Raw genomic sequence first — 27,921 nt, forward strand, 5'->3', positions numbered from 1 at the left:
GGCTCTTGATATCAATAATGTTCTTAAAAATAAAAATATACTGTATAATTAAAGAAACCTAAAATATTCAACAGTTACCTTCATTGTTTTTGGATCCAGTTTAGACCAGTGGGTAGGAGTAGAGATCTCTTTAGCTTCCCCATCATCCTTTTCCTCTTCATCCTGGCAAATAAAATTAAGAAATCATCATTCAGAAAGTTTAAGAGTAATTAATTTATTTTTTAAAATTCTGTTGCTGATCTGTGGCAAGGTCACAAATGTTTCAGACAGTCTTCTCCTAAAGTTATTGTTTAGACAAGTCCACATACACACATTCTACCACTTCATAACTGATCATAGTGCCACTCATCAGCCAATAAAAGCCAGATCTGTGAAACGCAAAAGGGTGATAAATAACACCACAAATAATGTCAGGGATACACAGACACTGCTGGTCTCCGCTAACCATACAGTGTGTGATCTTGCCCCAATTTTCAAACATCCATAGTCACTCTTGATTTAGTCAGACCTTTCAATATCCCAAGATGCTGATCAGCCAAGTGGCCTGAAATTCAAGTGTTTCAGACTAATTCTTGTCCAATTTCAAATACCATAATTAGAACTGGCCACCAGAGAAAATTTAGAAAATGGCAAAATATTTAAGACTACTATTAGTACTGAATCTCACTCAACAACTGGTTCCAGATTCCAGCAACTAGTTTAAGATAAAAACAATGTTCTGCGCATCAAAAGCACAATTTACTTCCATTTGTGGTATCAGCACACACATTAAAAGTTAGTATACTAGCTGAAATAAAAAAACATTCACTATACTGCTGAAAGCTGGTTTACCAGTCATTGTTACCAGTTATGTTCCTCCTATGTATGTTTGTTGTGTAGTATGTGGTGTGCATTTTGTGCCTGTGTTCCTGTGCCTGTGAGAAGCAGAAATAGAAAAAGGGATTAGCGTTCAGTGCCTGTTCTCCATCAGCCTCCTTGCGTTCACCCTGAAGCTTCTCGACCAGCTGCTGCTTGTATCCTCGGGAGAGGGTTTCCCACTCTGAGCGGGTGGGAAGGCAATGCCAAACATCCGGGAAAAATAAAACCACTGTCTCCACATGAGCTGGAACTGTACGCCCCTTGTGGGTCTCCTCAGGGCGATGGTAGCGAATCTCTGCAAAACGGTACCTGTTGCAAGGGAAGAAGCATGTTGGAAAAAAAATTCTACAATACATTTTAAAGAGCCTAGTTCACTTGTAGCACATCAAGTAAAGAAACTTTGCTGCAAGAATCTGAGGTTTATCTAAAGAAAAAGTTATGGAAGCCATATTTTCTCTTTTGGCACATTTGTACAATGTATTGCAAGATAAAATGGAGACGAGTGAACAATATGCTGACTGATATAGGTAAACCGATGTACTTGCCAGTTTGTGTTAGGAAATATAATCCTCAATTAAAAGTAAAAGTTGAAACACTTAAATTTAGTGTTAAATAGAAACTTCATTCATAAATTGGTAAAACAGTGGTAAGTGTTAGACAACACAGGACAAATAAACTCATCAAGAAAAAATATGGCTATATAACCAACAGCTAATTATTTACAAAAGAATAATGAAATGAAGTTCTCTTGACGATCTTCTCCAGCTATGCATGAAATGGAAAATATTTTCAACAAACAACCATTACAAAATTACAGCATATCGTGTACAAAATTCAGAATTTTTAATTAGTTCTTGAGGCATTATTGAACACATTTGGCACCAATCAACCTCTTGTTACAAAAGAGAACATCCCTTCAAAAGCAGTTTACCTGCACCACCACCGGCTGCTAATAAAGAAAAAATGGTTTAGGTTTTTAACAACAGTTCTGTCTAAGAATAAACCAGAAAACATTTATTTCTATAATATATTCTGTTTTGGAGAACGGTACTTACCATTGTGTGCACACACTTAAGTCAATGCCTGTTAGAGCCTTGCAACAACGGATAGCAGTCTTAATCAGCACAGAGGGGTCCTTTTCTGGATCAGGTCCATCCAGTGATGGGGACCAGTGTCCTCCAATAGCCATAGCTTCATCTTTGCCTTTCATACCCACTAAAAACTGGATAAAAAAAGTCTCCTGAATGTTTCCCTGATAGGGAAAAACAGTTCCCCAAACTGTAAGAATAAGACTATAGGGTACACAGCGCATGAAATATACATCTAACTTTGAAATCCATGAGTAGACTACAAATAATTATTCTGAAATCCAAAATTAAAAGTCTCAATCAAGAAAGAGTTCAGCTAATTTTTTTCCACAGCATTTCAGAAATGGAATAGGTTTAACACATCATTACTCATTCTTGATTTGCAAGACTTTCCATTCAAAAATTACTTTATGAGCACAGGATTATGCTGAGGAACATTAGTTTTGTAATATGGCAACATGCAGACAAACCTTTATGATAAAAGGTAAAAATAATGTCTCAATTCTAACAGAGATAAACAGATACTGCCTTATAAAAATGAGCTAGTAAAACAACAACTGACTGATATTTATACAGCAGACTTCATCCAAAAATCCCAAAGTGCATTACTGATTGATGTACAAATGATAAACTATGGGGTTCATTTGTCTACTGAAATGCAACCACATTTGAAGTACAAGCAGATGCCTTTAAATATCATCCAGCAACACTACATGACAGCTCATGATGGAAAGTAAGTATTGTACCTTCTTCAAATAAGACCATAAGAACAGCCATACTGGGTCAGACCAATGGTCCATCTAGCCCAGTATTCTGTCTTTCAACATTGGCCAATGCCAGATGCTTCAGAGGGGATGAACAGAACAGGGCAATTAGCAAGTGATCCCACCCCAGCCATCCAGTCCCCCGGGGAGCAATCAAAGTTACCCAACTGCAATACAGATTGGACTCAGGGTCCAACATGCTTATTTATGGCAAAAAGGGCCATGGGAGTGTTTTAAAGACCACAGGCTCAAGCACCTCCATCAATTACTGAATAAAATAAGTATTTATAGTAACCAGAAATTTCATAGTACATTCTGCAGCAACAGAGTGTTAATTCCAAGGATCTTTTTTAAATTTCAACTTGGATAGAAAAAAATATTTTTACTTAACTGTTGACCCAACTGGGTATTTTTCACCCCTGAGACTTGAAAGACATCATAATGCTTGTGAAAAAGTATATTGCTAATTAGGCCTCTCTAGATATTTCAGTTTGAATACTCAAGTTTTAGACCTTTGTCCCACCAATTTGAATTCCCATGGTACCTCCTGCTGAAATACATTTTTTACCTTGACAAGTCTAGCAGGATGTTGAAATCCATCACGAAGTTCTTGTGGATCTTCAGCAAGGGCACATGATTTATGATAAAGATCTTCCATACTAGGACTAGCCATCAGCATCACCTGTTACAGAATCAGTTAATCCAGCCTTGTTAAGACATCCTAGAACAGTTGTAAAATACCCAAATCTTGCCAACACTTAACCCCCTTGAGTATTCCATTGAAGTCAACGGGACTACTTGTGTGCAACAGTAAGAATGTGCATTGTATTTCCAGGACTGGGCCCTAAAGTAGCAAGTCAGAGTGACCCTACTACTTCTAATTTATTCTAATGGCCTTTAAGACACCCAAAACAGAAAAGAAACACTGAGTCTGTTAGCAAGTTGTCTATATTAGTGTCAGCATATTTACTGTATATACAAAAGTACTGAGTTACTATGATATGTAATTAAGACACTATATTTGAAAAGGTAACTTGAAAACCTACTGTTTACTGAACACATTCACAAACTGTAGTATTATGCACTCAGCACCCTACACAGCAATGGGCACTGAGCACACTTCTGGTTTCAATCAGGATCTTGGTTTCTGAATACTGCCATAACATTATCTGTCGTCACATTTTGTTACAACTTGACCTAAGATACTAATAGCACCTCTCTTCTTTCAACCACTATTTAGTGTGGTTTTAACAAAAACTTATTTCCTACACCAACATTAATTATGGAAACACACAAGTTCATTAAGCTTGAAGCAAGGTTTCCACTATATTCCTGATTTTGACTCTCAGCCCTAACTTCACTAGAACCAAGTGAAATTTTAGACAGATTTTACACAGGGGTAGAACTTTTCTGGAAGTTTAAGGCAAATTAGACAAGGCTTTTTGGAAACACATGGATTAAAAGAGAAACTTTTTTTCTTACAAAAATGTTACCACTTATAGCAACTCTAGAACAGATTGGTCTAGAAATTCCAGATTTGCTGTTATCTGCTAGCCTTAGAAGGGACTAGGACATCTGACTAGTTTTAGGGAAGACTGTTTACAAAACTTAGTTATTAAGATGTTTTAAATGTTTATTATGGTCCTGGTGCAGAGTTTATGGACTCACAATGGTCCCAACATGTAGAATAGCTGGCCGAGAACTCAACTGAGAAGGGAGGTAGTCTAAGAGCAGTGGGAAAGAAATCACCATTACATGGGGAAAGGTAGGAAGGAAGCCATATGGGAGGGACCAGTCTAGAGAGAAAATGAAGTCCCATTTAGCTGTCTAGAGACCACTCCCTAATAAATGCACTCAGTGCCCCACTCTCTCAACAGCTAGTTTTTTCCCTATGACAGGAAGAATGGGATGCAGGGATCGACATTTGGTGTGTGTGTGGTGGCGGGAGATGAGAGGTGCAGTCTATTCTGGGGACCAGAAGGAGAGAGATCTCAAGATAAGCATCAGACTGACTGCCATCACTAAGACATTTTTAGGCAATCTTACAAACCTGAAGAAATTCTGAGGCAAAAAATATGATTAAGTTATTATAATATAAGTTCATTATACACCTCTACCCCGATATAAACGCTGTCATCGGGAGCCAAAAAATCTTAGCGCGTTATAGGTGAAACCGCATTATATCGAACTTGCTTTGATCCGCCGGAGTGTGCAGCCCCCCCCGGAGCACTGCTTTACGACGTTATATTCGAATTCGTGTTATATCGGGTCGCGTTATATCGGGGTAGAGGTGTATTATATATTACAAGTTTATAACCAGTTATTTATGGGAAAATCCTTTGAGAATGCTGTACTTCTCTGAAATCCCCCAGATTTTCAAACATTTGGAAATTCAAAGTTAAGTTTACATTTAAACACACCAAACAAGTACACAACTATGGAAAAGCACAACTAAGGCCATTCAATAGCCTAAATTCTACTTCTGTATCACTATTCAAAGAACAACTGATATGCAGGAAACCATCCTATCCTCAAACAGAGGGTATCTTAATTGCATCAGTGACTCAATACCACCTTACTCTTGCCTAGACTAATCATACTGCGAATTCTCCAGGTGTCTAACCTATTTGTTTAAAAATAAATGCAAAGCTCTTGAGAAAAATAGATGGCATTAAGGCTGTAAATATCTAAACGTAAGTATTTTGTCTGGTAACAGATAAATTGCAATCTCTTTAATTCAAAGATCTCAAAATGCTTTACAAGCATTAATTTCAACACACCCCCTCAGGTTGGCAGGCATCATAACACCCATTTTACAGATGAGAAACTGTGGCATAGAAAGGGGTTAAGTGACGTAACCAAGGTCATACAGTGGCAGAGCTGAAGACAGAACCCAGGGGCCAAAAGATAGAACTACTAAACCATCATCAACCATTATCCTACAGTTACTGATTATTTTAAACTTTAAGTATCTGCAGGTCACCTTTAAGTTAGAAGATCTAGAAAACTGAAAACTAACATCCACTCAAACCTCAGTCAGTTTATTAAACAAAATATTAATACAGTAAAAACTTTTTAAACTGGCATGCTGGAGGAACGGGGGGGTGCCAGTACATTAAAAATGCCAGTTAACTCCGAGGGAGGGGTTTGGAGTACGCAGGGGGACGCCTTGAGGCAGGGGAGGGGGCTCGGGGTGCTGGATGGGGGGGCACTCACCTCTGGTGGCCCCCCGCAAGCGGCTCCCCGTCCCTGTTGCTCCTGGCGGAGGCATGACCAGGCGGCTCTGCAAGCAATGGGCTGGGAGCTGCAGAGTCAGCGCTTGAGGAGGGGGAACGGAGGCAGTGTGCCTGCAGAGCCGGCTGGTCGCGGCTTCGCCAGCAACAGCAGGGACAGGGAACAGCTTTCAGGGAACTGCCGAAGGTGAGTTCCCCCCCACATCCGGCACCCTGAGCCCATCCCGGTCCCCAACAGCCTGCCCTAAGCCCCCTCCCAGACCCAAACTCCCTCCCAGAGCACGCCCTGCAGCCCCTCCCACGCCGACCCTGCACCAACTGCACTATAAACCAGACTTTCAGTGCAGATCAGAAATGCTGGTTTATAGAGCTTGCCAGTTGGTGAAGTGCCGGATAAAAGAGCTTTTACTGTATTATAGACAAGACTCACTCAACTAAAAACATTTGAGCAGAGTGAAAAACTATTTGCTAGGGAAAGTAAATGTAAAGAGATGACAAAAACAATTAGAAAAATGTTACTCTGCAAGTGTATTCACAAGCTTCTCTCTGCCACCTTACCCCTTTTGTTTTCAAAAATTTCTAATGAAAAGTTAAACTATAAGGTGTCATACAAACCTTTGCGCTGTACAGGTGATCAGCATCTGGTGGATCAAGGACAGCAGTGTTTTTATCTAAAGGATCTACTTCTCTGTGCATTACATAGAAATTGCAGTAGTTCCCCAACTGAAATGGTCTTGACATAGGGAAAGCATCCACCCATGTAAACTGAGCATCAAAAAAGTCACTAGGGATGTACAAGTTTTGATAACGTCGTCTCAGTTCCATCATATCACAATTAGGGCTGAAATAACAAGAAAAATGTATTTTGAAAGGTACAATAACAAGGGATCTTAATCTGAAAATAATTAAGCACTAAGATGTTTGAAGGGTCACTTCACCTTGAATGGGTCCCTTAGAATATGTACTAACTACTTATGCTAAACAATCAGTTCAATCTTGTATTTAGCTGTGTATCTTTCCCAGACCCGAAGATGACATCTCTGTGTAGCTTGAAAGCTTGTCTCTTTCACCAACAGATGTTGGTCCAATAAAAGATATTACCCTCACCCATCTTGTCTCTCTACTAATCTGGGACTGACATGTCTACAACACTAAATAAAGCTTTTGAGAAATATCCACCTGCACTAAGGGATGTGGCAATGCCCTATGCTAATACAAATTTTGTGCATAAAAAATGGTATCTCAGTGTCAGTACTTTCTGATGGTTTCCACTTACAAGAAGTTACAAGAACCAAGAAGTTGTAAGTGGAACAAACTTATATCCACTGAAAAAATTCTTAAGAATCTACCCACACATTTGCTTATGAAGGATGGAGAAACCTACTTGACAGAAACCCATAAAGGATCAGCTCTAGAGTAAGTATGCCCTGCCTACAATGACTAAAGCCACTGGAGGATGGTCTCATTGCACATCACTCAGGTCTACAGGTGACCCAAGTGAACAATCTGGTGTGCCTTTAATAGAGTAATTTCAGTAAGTGGAAAAAGTAAGCTAAACGTCTTCAAAAATCAAAAACATCCAAAAAATGTTGGGCTTGAGTCACACATGTGGCAAACAGCTTTCCAACAACTGTTACTGCTTTCTCTATGTAGTCTAGAAGCAAGCTGCTTATAATGTTTAAATTCAGGAAAAGTCCAAGGTAGTTGTTGGGGGTGTTTTTTTGAGCTAGCCTAGAGACGTGCATCAATAATCTGTATTCATTTCTATATAAAAATGAACTTCAACAAAAAACTGATGGCCAATGAACATACCAGTCTAACGAAAACTTGGAAAACTGAACTGTGTAACGCGGGACAACACGCCGTGGTCTTCGAGGTGACCTTTCCCTCTCTCGCCGAGGTGATCTCTCTCTGGAGCGTTTTCTCTGGGGTGACCTCTCCCGTGACCTACGTCTCTCTCGTTCTCTTTCACGACTTAAAAAAATGTATATAAGGTATGAACATTGCTCATTTTAGATGCAACAGCAAATTTTATGAAAATAGGCCTCTCACAGGTCAATAGTTCTACAAAGATACAATGCATTCAAACAACAAGAAGCATTTATATAGAACTTTTCATCTCCAAAACAAATTGATGGTACAGTCTATGAGTAAAGAAAGAATCAAATCTCTATCAGGACTAAGCTGCTCAACTATACTCAGAAAATTAAACATAACATTTGATGAACTCCATAAGCAGATGTGTCATCAACAACACACCTTCTGTCATCTTTTCTGTTAGGCATAGGGTCCCCTCTGTCATTCCTCCCTGAAAATCTGGATGGAGGGTCTAGTCTTCGTGCTGGTTGAGGCTGTGAAACTATACGGACAGGGGGCTGTAACAAACCAGCTAAAAAATAAAAACAATTTTTAGGATTTAAGCACAATTAAGAACCATTGCCTATTCTAAACTCTTATAAATATTGAATATTTTTAAATCATTCTAAAATTCACTTAATAGTGTTTTGTCCACCAATAAGCCAATTGTAAAACAGCATATTTAATAGCTTAGTATTTCCAAAAACACCATTCTGATGCCTTTCTTCACTGTGTGAAATAGAAGGTACCTTAAAGCAAATTTTTAAATTTGTGCAGTAAATTTGAATGGCTTAATAGATGCTATTACAGTAATCACCTAAAAAACTTCCTGACAAAATCAATGGATTATTTAGGAAATATCTTCAACTCAACAGAATATATTCAGGTTTTGAAGCATATACTGGGAAAAAACAAATAAATTTCTATTGACCTTTCATTAGGGTTCTTCTCAAAAAAGCAAGTGGACAGTTGGATTTGTAGTTGCATGTATTTAACCCCATCTCCAAATAGTTTTGATAAAAAGATGTCCAAAAATAGTACACTTAACTGAAATATCATAACTTGGGGAAATATTCCTAAATATCGTGCCCTAATGGTACCTGCCAGAATACAGGTCGATATTTTATTCAGGAATCATTTCTGCTAAAATGGTGTTATAGGTTTTTCTTTCCTAATCTTTATCACTGGCAACATGTTTATGAAATCAATGCCTTTGTTTCATTGGAGTACTGCTTCTGCTACTTATTAGTCATATATCATCGTAATTATACTGGTGACATCACAACAATCTTCTTGGTAAATACAACGTTAAAGGATGATTTGCCCAGATGCAGAATAAGCAGAATGTAGCAAATACGTTAAAAAAGTTGTAAAACATGAGAATTCTCCTAACTTGAAAAACTAAGTTTTCCAGGACATTTCAGTGGATCTTTTAGAATTACATTCCAATTTGTACTTTGAATTGCATGATATTGTCGGTGAGAAGAAATACTATTTTTACATTTTATGGAGGATTTGTTTTTAGATTATAAAACCAATCTCTAAATCATAGGAATTGCAGCAGTCCGGAGGAACTTCCCTTAGCAGGTTTTATTGAGGTACTACAGCTGAGTTCCACATAATGTATGGCTTTCTTCACATAACTCCATGTTTCAACCTGGAAAATGATACAGTCTTGCTCTTCTACAATCAACTACGTTCATTTTAATTTTCGTTGGTTTTGTTACTTCATTCCTGTGATGGAACAGGTTTAAACATTACCTACATCAACACAAGAGGGAGAAAAACAAATTTCATGTTTTGGAGGAATACCTTTCTGTTGTGGCTGCTGTAATAAAGGCTGAGGCTGTGTCTGAAGCAAAGGAGTAATAGAAGCTGCTGATATTTGTGCCTGCAACAGAGATTGTGGCTGTGGCTGTGCCTGAACGCTGAACGCAGTTTGCTGTGCAATAGGCTGAAGTACAGTTGGAGGGGTCTTGAGCAAAGGTTGGGTTTGAGTCTGGTTCTAATGGAAAAAGAGGGAATGCATTGTCAATTAACTTAATCACAAGAATTCAACAAGAGCTAGATTGGGTAACCACATATACCTGATTTGGAAGTGTTTGAATCCTCTGTGCATTCCACTTGAAAGGCATATTGGGGTTATAAGTAGCTTCTACCAATACTCTATCTCCTACTTGAGGCGTCTTCCCTTTAACAGCACTGCAAAATTTTAAAATAAAAAAGTTGTATTATAAGAAAATGTTGTTTAGCTACAAAAATTAGCTTTATACTTGAAGAGTTAGTTATGAGGGGAAAATGTAAGAGTTACTAGTAAGACAGAGCCATGCTTCTGGGTTCAGCAACTTCATGTACAACACTTCAGAAACTGACCAGGAAGAGATGGGAGCTGTTTTTATACTTTCAGCATCTTACAAAATGTATCTAGGGTCACATTGTACCTTACTACAGTTAAATCCTAGGGTTGAAAGGAGAGAGGACCCAGGGGTAGATCTCCAGAGTTCCCTTTAAATACTCCACTCAGGGGCAAGAGGAAAAGAAGTGGGGGGGGGGGGCGCCTTCAAATTCCATTAACTTCTGTCTGAAAATCCAGTGGAAATAATGCCTGCTTCAGATGAGGCGTATACTTAGAGCCATTAAATTCCCTTCCTGGTCCCACACCAGCAAAGCCTCAAATGCATGTGTTAAGACAGAGGAACTGCATGCTATGTTGGCTCCACTACTCCCAAGTTCTGCAGCTCCATGGTTCTCAGTCCATTTAGGTTCCTAAGAGCTTCCCACCATGGGGTTTTGAGTAAGAAAAGTCCATATTATGAACCTAGCATTAACAGCCACTATCCTACCCAGGCATCTGACTTGCACTGCTGCTAGATGTCAACTAGCTGCAGAAATGGTCCCCAGTAGCAGAGAATTTGTAAGCTAAATTCTGAAACATTGCTTAGTGATGACATCACAGAACACAGCTGCAGCCAAGTGCACTTGCCTGAGCTGAAAAAAGACATCTTCATCCACAAAGCCAAATGTGTCATGTAGTTTTGTAACTACCCCTGTGAAGACACGCTGCTTCTGTGGTTGGGTTTGCTGCTGACTTGACCGCGGTGTTGGATAGGAAACAGTTATCTGTGCTGCTGGCTGAGGAGTAGATAGACTCAGGCTAGTAGGCAGTGCAACAGTTGGCTGTAACCAAAATAAAACATCAAACTCTATAAGCATTCAGATCCCACTGACACAATTATAAAGAATAGCTACTTGAGTAAGGAAAAGAATCTTTCTAAAAACAAATACTTTATAAACAAGGGGCTACTTTTCAAAGCGAAAAGCACTTACAAAGCCACACATTACTCCTAAAGGAAATAATTAACTTTAAAATAAATTTAGAGGATTCCCTGACACTAAAGAACTCCAATCAACCTAAAAAAAAAGGTAGACTGCATCGTTTTCAAAAATCCGTAGCTCTTCAGCAGGGCCACCCACCATTAACTCAAGCTATTGGGTTACCTGGGACTGCATTCTTACAGTTCCTCCACTCAGCCTACGGGTTCAATTCTGCAAATTAGCAGAGTGTGGAACCAACAAGATTCTATTCTAACTAGTCAATTTAATTCCTTGTCTATTCATAAATACAGTCAGCAGAATGATGTGCACACAAGTGAATGTGACAAAGTCAGTATTCTGTTTTGGCTGATGGTGGATTTTTAACACACATTGTTTTGAAGGTCTAACATTGAAAAATCAACTACAAATACTTTAAAGAATTGTGGCATTTTGGGCCTGTCAAGATCAGTAAGATCCCTTTAAAACAGTATATGAAATACTGTTTCTAAAAATACAGAGCATTAAATTATTTTCTCTTAAATAAAGTTTCCCCAAACTGTCGTATACTGTAAAATAATTAAAATCTTGAAGTCCAAGTTAAATTATTGTATGAGACAATATGCAAAAAAAGTTATTCCTTCTATGGTTGAAAGATAAAAATCTTTCCTTTACCTTCATTATTAAAACTAAAACTATGCAAATTTTTACAGCTGGATACAATACAATAAAGCTGTACCAGTAAAACTTCTATCATATTAGTACAGCTCAGATACCACACATTGTAACAAGACAGTATACAGGCAATCCACCGTTATCTGTAAAATACCCTTAAAATAAAAACAATTGCCAAGATCACAGATTTACATTGCCCTATTACCTATGTCTGGAGATGAAGACCAAACAATATAGCCAAACTAACCTGGGTTAAAAGGGTCTGCTGAGGTTGCTGCAACTTAAATAAAAAAATTATAAATTAATTTTATACACTTAAGGAAACTGTACAGTTTTACCGTCTCTTTATAACTAAGGAAAAATAGTTTTTGCTTCATTGACTTAGTTATCTGAGTGGAAACAGTTAATGCATTGGAATTCGGTCATTTCTATAGTCATATTCTGCATGTCTATGAAAGTGTGTCCATTTATACATTTCATTAGGACCACAATTTCCAGACTTACTCAGTAATAGACACTTCAGTTTTCTTGATTGTTTCACCATCATAAATCACTAATATTTACGACATGTGATGGAGTGTCTCAAAAGAGACAGTTTGAGCAGCTGGGAAGGGTTAGGACTGTAATTTATCAATCCATGTATTCTCTCTGACAATACTGTAATTTCAGGTATGACAACAATGTATGCAACAGGGAACCTCTTTAGACAAAAGCATTCCAGCAGTTGAACTACATGGTATATTTAGAGCATGGCATTTATCATGGACAATATACAGTAGAACCTCGGAGTTCTGAACACCTCAGGAATGGAAGTCGTTCTTCATAACTCTGAACAAAACGTTATGGTTGTTCTTTCAAAAGTTTACAACTGAACATTAACTTAATACAGCTTTGAAACTTTATGTAGAAAAAAATTCTGCTTTCCCTTTAATTTTTTAGTAGTTATGTTTAACACTGTACTGTATTCGCTTTTTTCGCCTGTCTCTGCTGCTGCCTGATTGCATACTTCCAGTTTCAAATGAAGTGTGTGGTTGACTGGTCAGTTTGTAACTCTGGTGTTCATAACTCTGAGGTTATACTGTACATACATGGTACAGTATTTCAAATTCCCCATGCAGCAGAAAAGGTAGACTCCTATTCTAGAGATTTCTTTCTATGGATGTGAAGTTAGACTCAAATTCTCTTTCATAAATAAAAACAAACTATTTACATTGTTTGTTTAAAGAAAATATTCAGTAAGGAGAAGTTTCCGGAGACTAATCCTGCAAAGACATGCACACTACAGTATAAGTTATTTGTGATGTACACAATAAGAATTAGACAAACCTGTTGTTGTACACTATAGAGCGTCTGCTGAGGTTGTGAATATTGCTGAAAAACATACAAAAGCAAGACAGCTGATGAACAGAAATTACAAGCCAGCTGCTAAATCCCTTAGGAAACAAACAAATACAAAATCTAACATTTATAAATTGCCTTAAATCTGTTTTAGAGGACACACTGTCAAACTCGGTAATTTCCAATACAAAACTTGACCAATACAGTCCACCAATTACTCTTATAACAAAGACCTTCAGAATTAAAAATTCATCCTGGATCACCTTAGAGTTCCACAATATCAATCATCATCCATTAATCCTGCCACTCAAAATAATTAAATATCTAGGTCACAAAACATGAAATTATGTCAAATATTGCTAAACTATGCATTGTGGCTTAGTGAAGTATTTGGAACTTTCAGTGTGGAGCTTACGGACAATAAAACTCGGTTCACTAAAAATCGATCTTGTTTGTACAGGGAAGGCACACACATTTTATTCTACCTGGTCCTCAAGTTAGGCTAGTTTAGGCTTGAAGAGCCAATGTTTTCTATATTACGAAGTTTGTGTAGTCAGCAGAACCACTCCTAAAACACAATATTCTTTACCTGCTGTAATGCAGCAGCTGCAGCTGCAGCTTGTTGCTGCAAAGCAGCTGTCTGAGTTAGCTGATAGTTGGTTGGAGTTTGTGTAGTGAGGCCTGCTGCCGCCAATGCTGTTTGCTGGGTATATATTGTAGGAGAGGCTCCAAGCAATGATGGCTGCTGAACACCAAGAGCAGCTGAAAACAGAACAAACAGTTATGCATTAAGACTCTCATCATGGCAAGAAAAGGATCCTTACTCTCAACGCTAGTGCTTTCTTCCCCTGGCCTACTCCGAACTCTCTCAAGGGGCTGGGGCACTCCTGAATCTTGACTCCCAGATGCCATTTCCTTCCTTCTCTACCTTAGATAACAATAAATATTTTAAAAGCAAGCCTTTAAAATCACACTTTGCCTCATATTAAATTAGAATCCATAATAAATAGAACCCACACCCATAATACTACAGTCACCAGGTTTCTATTCTAGCAACAAAAGAAGTTGCTGGAACTCATGCCTCTCTAACAAGCTCTTCTACAGTAAGGAGGTTGGCTGCACTAGCAGCTGCAATTCTGCTACATGGCAGTCCTTGATGCACTACTGTGGCTAGTAAGACGTTAGTTGTAGAATTTTGCTGCTCATGATTGGCAAAAAGGTGGACAGCTTCAGCCTTGCAAGCTCTGCCCTGGTACCCCAAAGTGAAAAATGTTATTTTTTGATGGTAGTTACAGAGCACTGACAGCCACCACAATTCTGCCAGACTGACAAACAGTGCTGTTTCAGATACATTTTTCTTGGTGGAATCAAGAACATGGTACCACATATAGCATGCACACATACTGTCATGACTTAGCTCTGATTTAGGACAAAAGTGCCTGTGACAAAGAGATGATGATGAAAGACGTCATGTTTTAGTAATGAGAGCACAAACAGAGAGGTCATTACCAGCACAATGAATCTTTTAAAATATTTACTTATAAATTAGGGCATTTCAACCCCCTCCATACCAAATGAGCCCTTTGGATTATTCCCATTTGCTTGCCACCCACTCTTCATAAGTACAATCCCAAGAAAAAGGAGCAGTTTAAAATACTCCGTAACAGGATGACATACTAGCATCATATTGGCTATCCTGCTAACGTGTCTTCTAAAGTTAGGAGGAGGTAAGGAGTTTGATTTGCTAGTTTTTTAAATAATTTACGTAATTTTAATTTTGTCATATTAATAGCTTAATGTCCTTCTTTCCGTGGATTTTTGCTATTTTTTATAGCTGGATTAATATTTCATTCTGTTCTGAGTTTTGCTACATGAACCAGAGACAGGAGAAGTCCAGAACCAGAGGGAAGACATCCTAATGGGCCCCTCCATACAGCTCAATGAGATTTCCTAACCACCTTCCCTTCCCCCGATCTTAATGCAGTAAGACCCCCAACAAATATATCTGTCCTTTAGTGAGAGAGACGGGAGGAGTAACCTGGAGCACCACCAGGTAATGGGTAGAGAGCTAAGATTTACTTAGGGATAAAGAGGTGAGAGGTAGCTATTCTTTGTCTATTTTCACTAGAGTCCCCCTTTTTCTGTTTCCTCTAAGGCCTTAGCATTGTGGTCTGTATGCCTCATGCAACTCCTGGATTGCTTTGATAACTCCCAGAAGAGTATCGATACATCAACCAATCACTTTCCTGGGCTACTCTCAGCATTACTGATGACAGAATCAGTCGTCAGAATTGTTACTGGAGAGAGCACAAGAGCATGGTGGAATTCTCCTAGGATAGCCAAATGAATTGATACTGACAGCTACATTACCTAAACTTTCATTCTACACTAGTACTGAAATGATCAAACTGAACTGGTCAGGGCTGAAGCAGTTGTAAACCTTGCTGTAGCTCAGGGGTGGGCAAACTTTTTGGCCTGAGGGCCGCATCAGGTTTCCAAAATTGTATGGAGGGCCGGTTAGGGGAGGCTGTGCCTCCCCAAACAGCCAGGTGTGGCCTGCCCCCACCCCCATCCGACCCCTCCTGCTTCTCGCCCCCTGACGGCCCCCCTGGGACTCCTGCCCCATCCAACCCTCCCTGTCCCCTGACCGCCCCTGGAACCCCTACCCCTGACTGCCCCCCGCCGCCCCATCCAACCCCCCCCTCATTCTTGACTGCCCCCCCCGTTCCCTGCCCTCTTACCGCCCCGACCCCTATCCACACCCCCGCCCCCTGCCCACCACCCCAAACTCCCCTGCCCTCTATCCAATCCCCCGTTTCCTGCCCCCTTACCACGCTGCCTGGAGCACCGGTGGCTGGCGATGCTAAAGCCGTGCTGCCCAGAGCGCCAGGACAGGCAGCCGCGCCGCCCAGCTGGAGCCAGCCACACCACCCTGCAGCACAGAGCACCGGGTCAGGCCAGGCTCTGCAGCTGCGCTGCCCCGCCCCAGGAGCTCGCAGCCCTCTGCCCAGAGCATTGTGCCAGCAGCAGAGCGAGCTGAGGCTGCGGGGGAACCGCAGGGGAGAGGCTAGGGGCTAGCCTCCCAGGACAGGAGCTCAGGGGCCAGGCAGGAGGGTCCCACAGGCCAGATGTGGCCCGCAGGCCGTAGTTTGCCCACCTCTGCTGTAGCTAGTGCGCTTATAATGGTACTTAGAATGTTTGCAAGCACTTTCACGTGTTGACACAAAGTTCCATGAGCATGAACTAATGCTATAAATGCCAATACTTTCTAGTGTAAACCAATACTAAGAAAATCTAACTAGAAAGTTTGTGAAACTCACAGGATATTTTAGTAATTTCTATTATGTAAATTTGAAGGGCAAAACCTGAAATTGTACCATTGTAATTTTTTTTAAAGAATTGCATCTTTGTTGATTTTAGTTAAATTTTGTTAAGCATTTTGCCACAACACCACACATGCTGGTAAAAGCAGAACAGAAGAAATGAAACTGAAAGAACTACCTCTGTAGAGAGCACTGTTTCTACTCGGAAAAATACTTCATGGGTTCCAAAACTACTTTTCAAATCTACATTACGGATGCCAAATTACAGCTCACTAATCAAATACAGAAAGAGGAGGCTAAGTTTTCAGAGTGGAATTAATGGGATCTGAAGGGAACCATATCCTCCTTTGAGCTTGTCTTCTAGGCTTGTTATGACAGTGAAGATGTATATGAGGGAAAAAATATACAGCAAAAATAAAAAGGAATCCTCAGAACTACAAAATATTATCTAAAGATTGTAGAGATGAGCAGACCAGGCCAGAATCCATTTAACTTTTCATAGATGTAATAATCTTAGAATTTTTACTTAAATTAACAGAATTGTATATTTAAACAAAAGACCTCATCTTCACTTCATTAAGCAAGTAGTGAAGTAATAATTCTAAATTTGTAACATTACAATCATTTCCTTATTAATAAACCAGACAGTCTTTGCTACAAGATGAAACAGCAGAAGTTGACTGAGAAAGGCATCCTGCAAATATAGATCTATTTCTCCTATGTGACCTTGAGTGTCAAGGTAGAAGCCTCTAAAAACAGCAGTGTGTTAGGGCTATGCACGCATGCCCTCTTCGTGGGACCAAAAATGTGATCCTAGGATTACTTAAGGAGCCCCAGCACAGCCCAGTTCCTTTTCACAAAGAGCCTAAGACTCGAAAAGAAGAGGAAAAGTGCACATCTAGATAAGAAATCATGTCAACTAACTACATTTACTGTTAAGTAGCTTCTCTTCCTCCTTCAAAAATCTCACATAGAGAGTCCCACTTATTGGACATTACGTAACCATAAAAACCCATGGAATAACGATGGTCTTGTGGCTAAGGCACTGGATTGGTATTCAAGAGACCCAGATTCAATTTCTAACTCTGTCAAAAACTTCCTCTGTGACTTGGCCAAGTAATTTAATTTGTGTCTAAACACCCCCCCACACCCTACCCCTCTGAAGTGAAAATACTACTACTCTCTTTCAAGGGTTTCTGTTGAGATTTATAAATCTCAAAGACAAAGAAATTTCTCATGCATAAAGACTACTGCCTTAGATTTACTGGAATTTGAGCTTAGATACTGAGACATCTGTACCCTTATAGTAGGTCTGTATGTAAAGTGTTCTTGAGTTAGACAACATGCGAGTAAATAAAGACTGTATTCTGTGGAATTCTCTCCATATGCTACAAATAGTGTGTGAGGTCTACCTAAAGGTAACTAAGAATATATTTAAAATGTAGGCTGCATAACCATCTACCACCACAGGTAATTCTTGAGGATTTGAGGGGGAAAACAAGGTTTGATTTAGGTTTAAAAACAAAACAAAAAAAGACCAGATTTTTTTAAGTCAGAAATTCAGGATGGTGACACAAGATGTTCTTATTTATATGGACCACCATATAAAGACCTTGGATTTCACCCATTCTCCCGGTCAATAACAAATCATTCCTTCTAGATATATCAAGAGAAACTTCAAATGGCTTAAACAGTGATCCCATAAGGACTGTGACCATCACATCTAAAGATCAGGAAGGTAGACGCCTTAGTATTGTTGCAAGAAACTTCTAAGGTAACTAAAGCTAAAGAAGAATCTCTATTTCATTTGACTGTGTATTTGACAGTACTTTTTTTGTACAGTCAGTTTCAGTTTCCCCTGAGTATCAGAGGGGTAACCGTGTTAGTCTGGATTTGTAAAAAGCAACAAAGAGTCCTGTGGCACCTTACAGACTAACAGACATATTGTAGTAGAAGCTTTCATGGGTGAATACCCACTTCGTCAGACGCAACAACGTGGGTATTCACCCATGAAAGCTTCTGTTCCAATACGTCTGTTAGTCTATAAGGTGACACAGGACTCTTTGTTGCTTTTTACAGCTTCCCCTGAGAAGTCTAAGTTATTCTTGTTTATGTGGTTCTCTTTCACAGGACACCAGGAGAGAGAAAAAAGTTTAAAGAAAATGTGTGTACAGAACCACAAAATATGGGAGAGAGACCAACTTCCAACAGTTTTTATTTATTACAGTTAATACTGTCCTTTCAAGTATCAGAAAGTTTAGGATGTTTTTATAAAGTTAATGACAATAAGGAGACCCTTAAAAAAAATCTTTTCAATATCATGTGAAAACATGAAAGATACTGAATCAGAGACAGGGCTTCTAGGTTAACCTTTCTGACTGTCTGAGTATGCTGATTGAAGAAAAAAAATAAAATAAATTGAATTGTGGACATTAACTAAGTACTACCCCAGCAGAGTCCACAATGAAAAGTCTCCCACTTCAGGGCACAAGTCTTCACATAAGGTTTATTGGATCACCACCATAATTTTTATTTTATATTCAAAAGGTAGCTAGAGAAGTGAACAAAGTACAGCGATAATGTACTCTCATCAACCTCTTAGTAAGGAGATGGGTCACTGATTTCTGCACCAGAAGTCTCCCCCCCAATGTTGGTGCTTTCTTACCAAGTTACCTTGCATTACAATAAATCAAACCTCAAAGTCACAAATACATGGAAGGTTAAGGCCTGGACTGCATCAGATAGGATAGGGCACAGCAAAAGTAGCTTTTTTATAGTTGTCACTATATGAGATTATGGATTGTATAAGGCATCAACAAGGTGTAGAACACTGCACTTGAATTTGACGATCTGGGGGCAGATGTCCTCCAGAGATTCGTGTTAGTGTGGCAGCATATTCTTCCAAGATTTTGCCTGTCCGTTCCAAAGTGATCTGAGTCATGCCAAGGTTTAACTTCATCCAACTACTCTTTATCCAGGTATTGATCTTGGCCATGCAGGCCTTAAGATAAGTGAATGATGGTGTTTGTATTAGCTATAAGGGAAATATCCACATATTGCTGGTATCTGACTCAGTCATCTTATGATTTTTCCCAGTAAAGTAATCTGTACTGCAAAACAATAGCTTCTCAAGTATTTAGACTACTGAATGCTTTAATGAAAGTGATAAGACTGCCCTCTTCAAATAAAGTCTTAGCAATTTCTATTAGTAGGGGGTCCTAGATGCTCATTACATGTTCCAATTTCACCCAGATACTGAGTAATGCAATCAACCACATTCTCAGTGGGGATGGAGTCATAAATCTGTGTCTCATCACCATATTGCAGACATTGCAACTCATGTCTCCTCCCAACATCACATGCACGTTAAGCAAAAGGAGATGACAAGATGGGACCCCACAGAACCACACAAGAGCACCACTAGAGAGGGAGAGTGCTACTCGAGAGGAAGAGTGACAGTCCATCATCAAGAGCACCCTCAGATGTGCTGACAATCACTACCAACAATGTACTCAGTTCTCCTTCATAGGCGGTCAACAGCCACAAAGGACATGGGTCTTGAGCACAAGTTGATGGATGAACTACTCCCAAAACCCTCCAGAGAGTGACACTGATTGAAACTTAAGCAGAGAAGACTTGCCATTTGTCCCCTCCTGCACATATTCTTCCCCAAGCGAGGAAGACAATCTTAACCAAATCAGCAATGGAATTGGCAAATTACGAAAGTTACTCAAGTCCTGTTCTTTTAAGATTTCTGGATTGAATTTAGAATGAAAGGAACTGCAGGGGAGTCATACAGGTGCTCCTGACTCTAGAATACGTGCAAAAGCATCTTTCAAAGAATCTAAACCTCTATGTCCTCTTGATCAAAACAGAAAGGAATATGAATTCTCTTTAGAGGGAAAGCGATCTAATGGAAATGTTCACCACTTTTGAAATATGGAGGCTAACACTGAAGACTTGAGAGATCAATTATGCTGAGCAGCATATAATTTGGAACGAGGCTGTCCACCGTGCTAGTGCTCCTCCCCAGAAGATCATAAAATCATAACAATGTAGGGCTGCAAGGGACTTTGAGAAGTCATTCAAGTCCATTCCGCTGCACTGAGGCAGGAACTAGTAAACCTAGACCAGTCCTGACAAATGTTTGCCCAACCTTCTTTTCAAAAACCTCTAATAGAACCTCTCTTGGAAGCCTATTCCAGAACATAACTACCGGTATAGTTATCAAGTTTTTCCTTACAGCTAACAAATCTCTCTTGCCACAGATTAAGCCCATTACTTCTTGTCCCTACCTCCAGCGGGCACAGAGAACTGATTGGTGTCCTCTTTATAACAGTTCTTAGCATATGTGAAGACTTATCAGGTGTCTTCCCCCCCTCCCCTATCTTCTTTTCTCAAGACTAAAGATGTCCAATTTTTTTAATCTTTCCTCATAGGTCAGGTTTTTTAAACCTTTTACTTTTGTTGTTCTTCTCTGGATGCTCTCCACTTTGTCTCCATCTTTCCTAAAGTGTGGAGCCCAGAAATGGATACAATACTCCAAATGAGGCCTCACCAGTGCCCAGTGGAGTGGGACAATTATCTCCTGTGTCTTACATACAACACTCCTATTAATATACCCCAGAATATTAGTCAACAATGTGATGTAGTTGCAGAAAAGGGTCATTCAGTGTGTGATCCACTATGAACCCCAGATCCTTTTCAGCAGTTATTCATCATTTTGTAGTTGTGCATTTGATTTTTCCTTACTAAGTGAGGTATTTTGCATTTGTCTTCATTGAATTTCATCTTGTTGATTACAGACCAATTCTCTAATTAGTCACCGTCATTTTGCATTCTAATCCTGTCCTCCAAAGTGCTTGCAAAAAACTATTCCCAGTTGGTATAAAAGCCCAAGGTTCAAGATGAGGTAGAGTGCATCACTGGCAAAGTTGGATTGTCCAAGCACCCCAAGATTCATTTTCCCATTGTCAATTAATATAGCACAGGGGTTCACAAGATGGATACATAGGGGTTTCCCCCTTTAAATTACCCCTCATTTTTAATTTATAAGGGTGGGGGGGGGTGTCAGAGGCTTGCTGTGTGAAAGGGGTCACCAATACAAAAAGTTTGAAAACCAATGATATAGCACAAAGCCATAGTGTTAAGATTAATTAGAAAAAGAAAAGCTTTCAAGTCAAAATCAGATTGTTCCAGGTTCAAAGAAGTTTATAAAAAAATCTGGATTCACTGGTTATCCACAAATCTTGATTCTGAAGATGGTCCCTACTAAGGATTGCAGCCAAAACCTAAAGCGTGTCACAATCACTGCGGATGAAAAAGAAGGAAATCCTTGCAGGCATTTACGGGAAATGTCCAGCACAATTACCAGGATCTGCAAATATGCTTGCATCTATGAGACTCATTCTCAAGATTTTCTGTAGTGCTCATCACCATAATATCTACCCTTAACCAGCGCAGAAAGGCTTTATTCCAAGTCTTGCAAACAATAGATGCAGGAAGCCATGAAACCAAGGATCTTTACTGTCTTGCAAGCTGCAATCTTGACAGAGAAGGCTGCTGGAGAAAAGTTGCTTATAACTTTGCCAAACTTTAATAGTTTCAGTTGAAAATTTCTGTGACAGGTGTCTCCTCTTTCAGAGAATGAAGATGGGGGAAAACACCTTATTTTGACCACATTTAAAAGTCCTTGGGACCTTCTCTTCAAAATACTAGCACTTCCATGCTTTGGAGCAGGCGCTTGAAATTTGAGAGGTGGAGGCTTTTGAGTTTAGAATGCGCCTTTTGCCCTCCCCATGAAAATCCACCCAAATTTGGCCAGGTTATAAGCCTTTGAAAAAATGTTCAGTAAAGGCTTACTAGAATTTAACAGCTAAACCCTGGAGAGTCCATTCTCACTGAGCATGTTCAAGTCTCTCACCTCTCCTAGTGTTGACCAGTTTGCTCATGCACCAACTCCAGAGTGACTGAGCATGGTCCCTCACCTCACAGCTCCTACAGCTCTGTGCATGCACCAACCCCATAGAGCAACTGAACATGTGCCAGGCCACTTCCCTGCAATGGAGGCTCTGAACCAGGGCACGGCCAAGCACTGTAACAAGGCAGGAAGTCTCTCTCCTGTACTCCCAATGGCTCCCGCTGCTGGCAGTCAGAATCCATCTGATTCAAATGCAAGGGGGACAAGAGACAGCAAAAGGGAAAGGAATAGATAGGGACTGCCACTGGTTTGGCATGAGACAAAGACAAGGAGACAGGGAGCAGAGCTGGGAGAGTCTGACTGGAGGGGGAGAGAGCTTGGACAAAGAGATGGGAGGTGGAACTGCAACTGGCAATGCAATGAAACTAGGATGGGGATGAGAAGCCTAGAGAGTGGTGATTGGGATGTGGTAGGCAAGGAGAATGGGATTGGAACAAGGAACGTGGTATGGGGAAGAGAAAGTACCAGGACAAGTTTGAGGGGACAGGGCAAAGGGGGTTAAACTTCAAGAGTGGGGAACAAGCAGAAAAGTCTGTGCTCCCCAGAATACATTCCCCTATAAAGCCTGGGATGGAACCAAAGATTCCGGATTCTCAACATTCCTCCTGCTGTCAGCAAATACTTTGCCAATGGGTTTCACAGTTATACCATCCCCCTCTACTGTTGCTCCATATAGAAATAATATGTTATCTTCTATCAGTTACTCCATTAGCTCAAATGGCATTGGTCTGCGTGATGGAATTAAAGGTTCCAAATGTGATGATCCACGTGGGTGTCAATATACTGCCATGTGATAGAATTTGTGTTTTCAGTTTGCTTTTTTAATAAGCCAGGAAATTACATACAAAAAAGATACTAAGAACATTATTAAAGTTGCAAAGTCAAGCACCCAAAAGTTAGGAAATGCCCCCAATTAAGATTGTTTGTGTAACCTTAATTTGGCCCCCTAGTGAATATGCATTGGGAATGAGTCTTCACTTACATGATCACATACTATATTTTTCCACAGAACCCCTGCCTCATCCAGTGCACAGGATGGACCTGCTCAGAGGATGAATTAGGACTGTTTAGTGAAGGAGACTTGCCTGCAGAATTCCTGCCTCATTTGTTACAGAAGTTGGAAAATGAGTAACAAATGACACAGGTGATGGCCGAAAGAGAAAGGTATCATGATTAAGACAGTTAAATGCTGCCTTGGAGAATTTAATTCTATCCCTGCCTCTGCCACCAAGTTCCTGTGTGATGCTAAGCAAGTCTCTTAAACCAAACTTTTCAGAGATGGTCACTAACTGTTTCTTATCGTTTCTGGATGCCCAGCTTGAGACCCTGGAACCTCATTTTTGTAAAAGTGCTGAGCACTCTCAGCTGCAGCTGAAGTCAATGGGAGCTGTGCTTGAATATACAGTCACCTATAATGCTAAGTACCTTATAAAATCAAGTCCTAAGCATCTCAAATTGAAAACATAAAATTAGTGCATACTTTTGATCTTACTCGGTGCCTCAGTTTCCCATCTGTAAAATGGGGATGAAAATACTCTCTCATTTCACAGAGCATTTGGGAGACAAATTAATTTGTGTTTATGAAACACTCTGACATTATACTGATGAGTTTCACAGAAAAGCCCATGGGAAAATTAATAATTCTGTCTTTAGAGCAGAGTTTGAATAGTGTGCTGTAAAAAAGGCCTAAACTAAAGCCACACACTGAATAATGGGAAAACAAAATATTGCTTATTTGCTCATTAACTGAGCATCATCCATCCTGCACATTAAATGAGGCAGGGGCTCTGTGGAATGAAATAGTATGTGATTGTGTAATTAAAGCCTGTATCATAATACATATGCACAAGGGGACCAAATTAAGGTTGCACAAGTAACCTTAATTCCGGCATTTTTTTAACTTCCAAGTGCTTCACTTTGCAATCTTAATACTGAAATAACCCACAATGTTTAGTTCTGGAGTGCCTTTCTCCTCTCTTGGGTCCTAGCAAGCCCACAGTAACAGAAGTACCAAAACACTTGATTTCTTTGACTACTATATAGCAATCTTGAGATTCACGTTGCTGCTTGGGAACCTTTATACTCCTTTACATCTAGAAGAGATACCACCTAAAATACAGCCAGTTGACTTAGCTTCAAACAGGTTAGCCTGCAATTTGATTGGGGATTTTACATCACATTAAGATAACTGGCCATGAGAATTGAAAAATACTCTTTTGAACATCAAGACAGGACTTGTGGTGCAGGGAACTTTGATAGAGGGTTCCAGTTTGCACAGAGAGTGCAAGCACATCCCACAAATAGGAATCTATACAAGCGATTCTCAAAGAAGAAGTACTTACTACAATATACAAGTACATTTAGTAATAAGCAAAAAGCAAACACCCATTGTGTAGATATGTGATACTGGTTGAAGTTTCCTTAAGGTAAAACTCTTAGGATTTCCAAGCAGTTATTCCATCAGCCTTTACTAATCCTTTTACATTTCATCTTGAGTGACAAATTACCATTGTCAAAATGCATTTTACACAACTTTGGATATAAGTGATTTGATAAGTTGTTCACTAAGATACCTAATTGATTACCATTATTATTTCATTCAAATCTAAGACAGTCAACCTTTAAATGTAAATTGACTTGTTTGGTAAATATTCTGTTAGCACTATATCATTCTTAACTCTGCACAACGGTAGAATCTGCAATTCAACTAGATGTCAGGGTTCAAACATTAAATGATGTACAAACTGACCTGGTTGAGATACTGCAGTGGCTGTAAACTGAGTAGCCCATGGGGGATTCTTCTGTCCTCCAAACTGAGCCATGATGGAAGGCAAAATCCTCAGTGTTTTATCTCCTATAACTGTGATCTATTAAAATGAATAAGCAGCTACTGTTATAAATATTTCCGCTAATATTAACAGTATTTTAAAACATGTTCCACAAACTTTTAACTATTCCATTCCTAGGTCAAAGATTTCTTTTTATACACGAGTCTGGTGTTCAACATGCAAGGCTTTTGAGCTCTGTCAAATCAATGTGCAATCTAACAAATGATGGAATGAGATCTTAGTCTTATTGAGACACTGAAGAGCCCTTCACAGAATCATAGAATATCAGGGTTGGAAGGGACCCCAGGAGGTCATCTAGTCCAACCCCCTGCTCAGGGCAGGACCAATCCTCAGACAGATTTTTGTCGCAGACCCCTAAATGGCCCCCTCAAGGATTGAACTCACAACCTGGGGTTTAACAGGCTAATACTCAAACCACTGAGCTATCCCTCCCCCCATCTTGACAACAAAACTAAAACTATTTAAATGTACAGGAAAAGCTGAAAACTGAATTAAACTAAGGTTTCTAATGAGGTCTGGGGGGATTTCACAGAAGAATAAAACATTTTAAATAATCAAAAATTCTTTTTTGTGCTCAAAGTCACTCACTCCCCAAACATGGTTAGTAGGAACATGCAATATATAAATTTTGGGCATGACTCACTTTTGCTTTGCAGTACAATTGGAAAGTTACACTCAGATATTTACACCTTTAAATAGGAAGGTTAAGATAGCAGTGAAGACACAGCAACTCTGCTTTTAACTAGCGTTAGGAGTGCAAGTTAAAGCCAGGTTGAACTCATACTGCTAACTTGAGTTGCCTTCACTGCTATTTTAACCAGAGGTAAGAACACACTTTTTTTTTTTTTTTTTGCAGCGTAGACACCCAAAGTAAGGAAAAAGTGGTAAATCCAGTCAACATACAAACAGTTCTTGTGGCCTAGAGAGAAAGCTTAAAAGCCGCCCCCCCCATCAGCTAGTCACTACAGGAGTTATCTGTAGCTCCCCACCTGTACTACCTGGACTTTTTCAATTCAGACTATTTGTTAACTTGAACAGTCATTTGCAAAATGACTAAAGCTTTAATACTTCTATTTAACTATGTATTTAATTATGTACAGACAGTCCCACTGATCTCTCAGGAATGACTCACAGACATATGTACAGGGTTGGGACGTAAATTTGTCTACCAAACATTACTATTCATTGCGATTTGTATTACAGTAGCACCATGGGACCCCAGGCATACAGCAGAACCCTACCGCGGAGGGCCCTGTACAAATACAGACAAGACAGTCGCTGCCCCGAGAGCCACCCCGCAGTCCCGGTAATAACTAAGGAGGAAGGGAGCACTGCCCGCAACTCACAGTAACCGCAATGCTCGAACCCCCTAAATACCGAAGCCTGGGCCTGCAACCTGAACAGACACGAGCAGCGAACACGGCAGGGGCTGCTCTGCGCGCCCTTGTGAGGCGGCGGGGGCAGGTCCGAGTGAGGGAGTCTCGGTGCGGGAAACTGAGGGCAGGTGGCCGTGAGGAAGCCTCCCGCTGCACCGAGCGAGGCCAAAGGCCTCTGAGTGGTGGAATCTGCTCAGTAACTTCCCAGGCGAAGCAAGTGGCTTCGTGCAGCTCCTCCCCACCAACAATGCGGGGCCTGAACGCGGGAGCGGGGCCTACCCCCAAGGGATCCCGTCTTGCCTAGACGGGCCTGCTCCAGGGGCGAGGCGGGGCGGGCCGGTGGCCCCCACCAGCCCATCGTTCCCTTCGGAGCCTCTCCTCCGAACCCCGCGAGCACTCCTCGTACCTGAGCCAGGCCAGGCTGGGCCTCACTGGAGCCATTTCAAACCCATCTAGCCCACACACATACGCTGCCGCGGCTCCCCACTGCGCATGCCTCCCAGGACGGAGCGGAAAAGGGCCACGGCGCCTATTGCTGACGTTAAATTAAAACGTGCGTCCCCCCCGCACGTGCTCTGCAAGTGTCTCCGGCGCCACAGCAAGGAAGACGTCGCTACTGCGCACGCGCCAAGAGGCGACCTCCGGGCGGGCTCCTGCCGTGGAGGTCGCGGTAAGAGGGCGTCGGCACTTGCTGTGGATGAGGCACTTCGCCGCCATCTTGCTTCGGGGCATATGGCTCAAAGGCCGACACTACCGCCATCTTGTTTTCGGGCAGAGGCTGGCTAGTGGTGCCAAGCGAAGCGAATCCGGCCCATTTCTCTCTCACGTGGACCCCGCAGGATTCTCCCTGGCTGTGCTGAATTTATGACACCTTTATGATGCCTCTTCCCTATGCACCTGCTCCCCCCCAAGACTCCTGTACAAAGCTCCCAGCTAAAGGAAACTCCAAAGGCTACATGACTCTTTCCTTGTTATTTACATGACTCATTACAGAACCTCAGTGTAACTATTCTTTACTAATGATGTACATTATTTCAATGCAAAAGTGATGAGGCACCACATCTGTGTGGAACTTTGGTACTGAGATGAAGAATATTTGAGAGAAATGTGCTCCATGAGCATTCAAGGTACTAAATGCTGCAGGGCTACCGTGCAGACGGGCAGATCAAGCTGCAGTTGTGCAATGGGACTCCACTCCACACAAAGTGCACACACACTTCACAGCAGTTGTTGCTGCACCAGCACACAGGATCATTTGGGATAGAGGA

At 40.6% G+C, this 27,921-nt stretch overlaps 1 protein-coding gene and 1 non-coding gene across 2 annotated transcripts in view; both read right to left on the reverse strand.

Annotated features, from left to right (window-relative positions):
• The window catches only part of CCAR1 (cell division cycle and apoptosis regulator 1), a 42,838-nt gene extending 15,687 nt beyond the window's left edge, over nt 1-27,151 (reverse strand). Inside the window, exons 1-15 of the mRNA XM_065407408.1 lie at nt 27,060-27,151; nt 25,178-25,295; nt 13,715-13,887; nt 13,114-13,158; nt 12,035-12,067; nt 10,784-10,977; nt 9,888-10,002; nt 9,613-9,805; nt 8,203-8,332; nt 7,756-7,917; nt 6,559-6,784; nt 3,279-3,392; nt 1,914-2,080; nt 957-1,167; nt 79-162 (exon numbers count right to left, since the gene is read on the reverse strand). Of these exons, the coding sequence (XP_065263480.1) occupies nt 79-162; nt 957-1,167; nt 1,914-2,080; nt 3,279-3,392; nt 6,559-6,784; nt 7,756-7,917; nt 8,203-8,332; nt 9,613-9,805; nt 9,888-10,002; nt 10,784-10,977; nt 12,035-12,067; nt 13,114-13,158; nt 13,715-13,887; nt 25,178-25,250 (1,920 nt within the window). The 5' untranslated portion in view covers nt 25,251-25,295; nt 27,060-27,151. The remainder of the gene's footprint in view (nt 1-78; nt 163-956; nt 1,168-1,913; nt 2,081-3,278; nt 3,393-6,558; nt 6,785-7,755; nt 7,918-8,202; nt 8,333-9,612; nt 9,806-9,887; nt 10,003-10,783; nt 10,978-12,034; nt 12,068-13,113; nt 13,159-13,714; nt 13,888-25,177; nt 25,296-27,059) is intronic.
• Nucleotides 2,255-2,317, reverse strand: LOC135882021 (small nucleolar RNA SNORD98). Its single transcript, XR_010561579.1, has one exon. It is a non-coding gene; the product is annotated as a small nucleolar RNA SNORD98 (small nucleolar RNA).
• Nucleotides 27,152-27,921: the final 770 nt, after the last annotated feature.

The sequence above is a fragment of the Emys orbicularis genome, chromosome 7 (assembly GCF_028017835.1).
Source record: "Emys orbicularis isolate rEmyOrb1 chromosome 7, rEmyOrb1.hap1, whole genome shotgun sequence".
Taxonomy (NCBI): Eukaryota; Metazoa; Chordata; order Testudines; family Emydidae; genus Emys; species Emys orbicularis.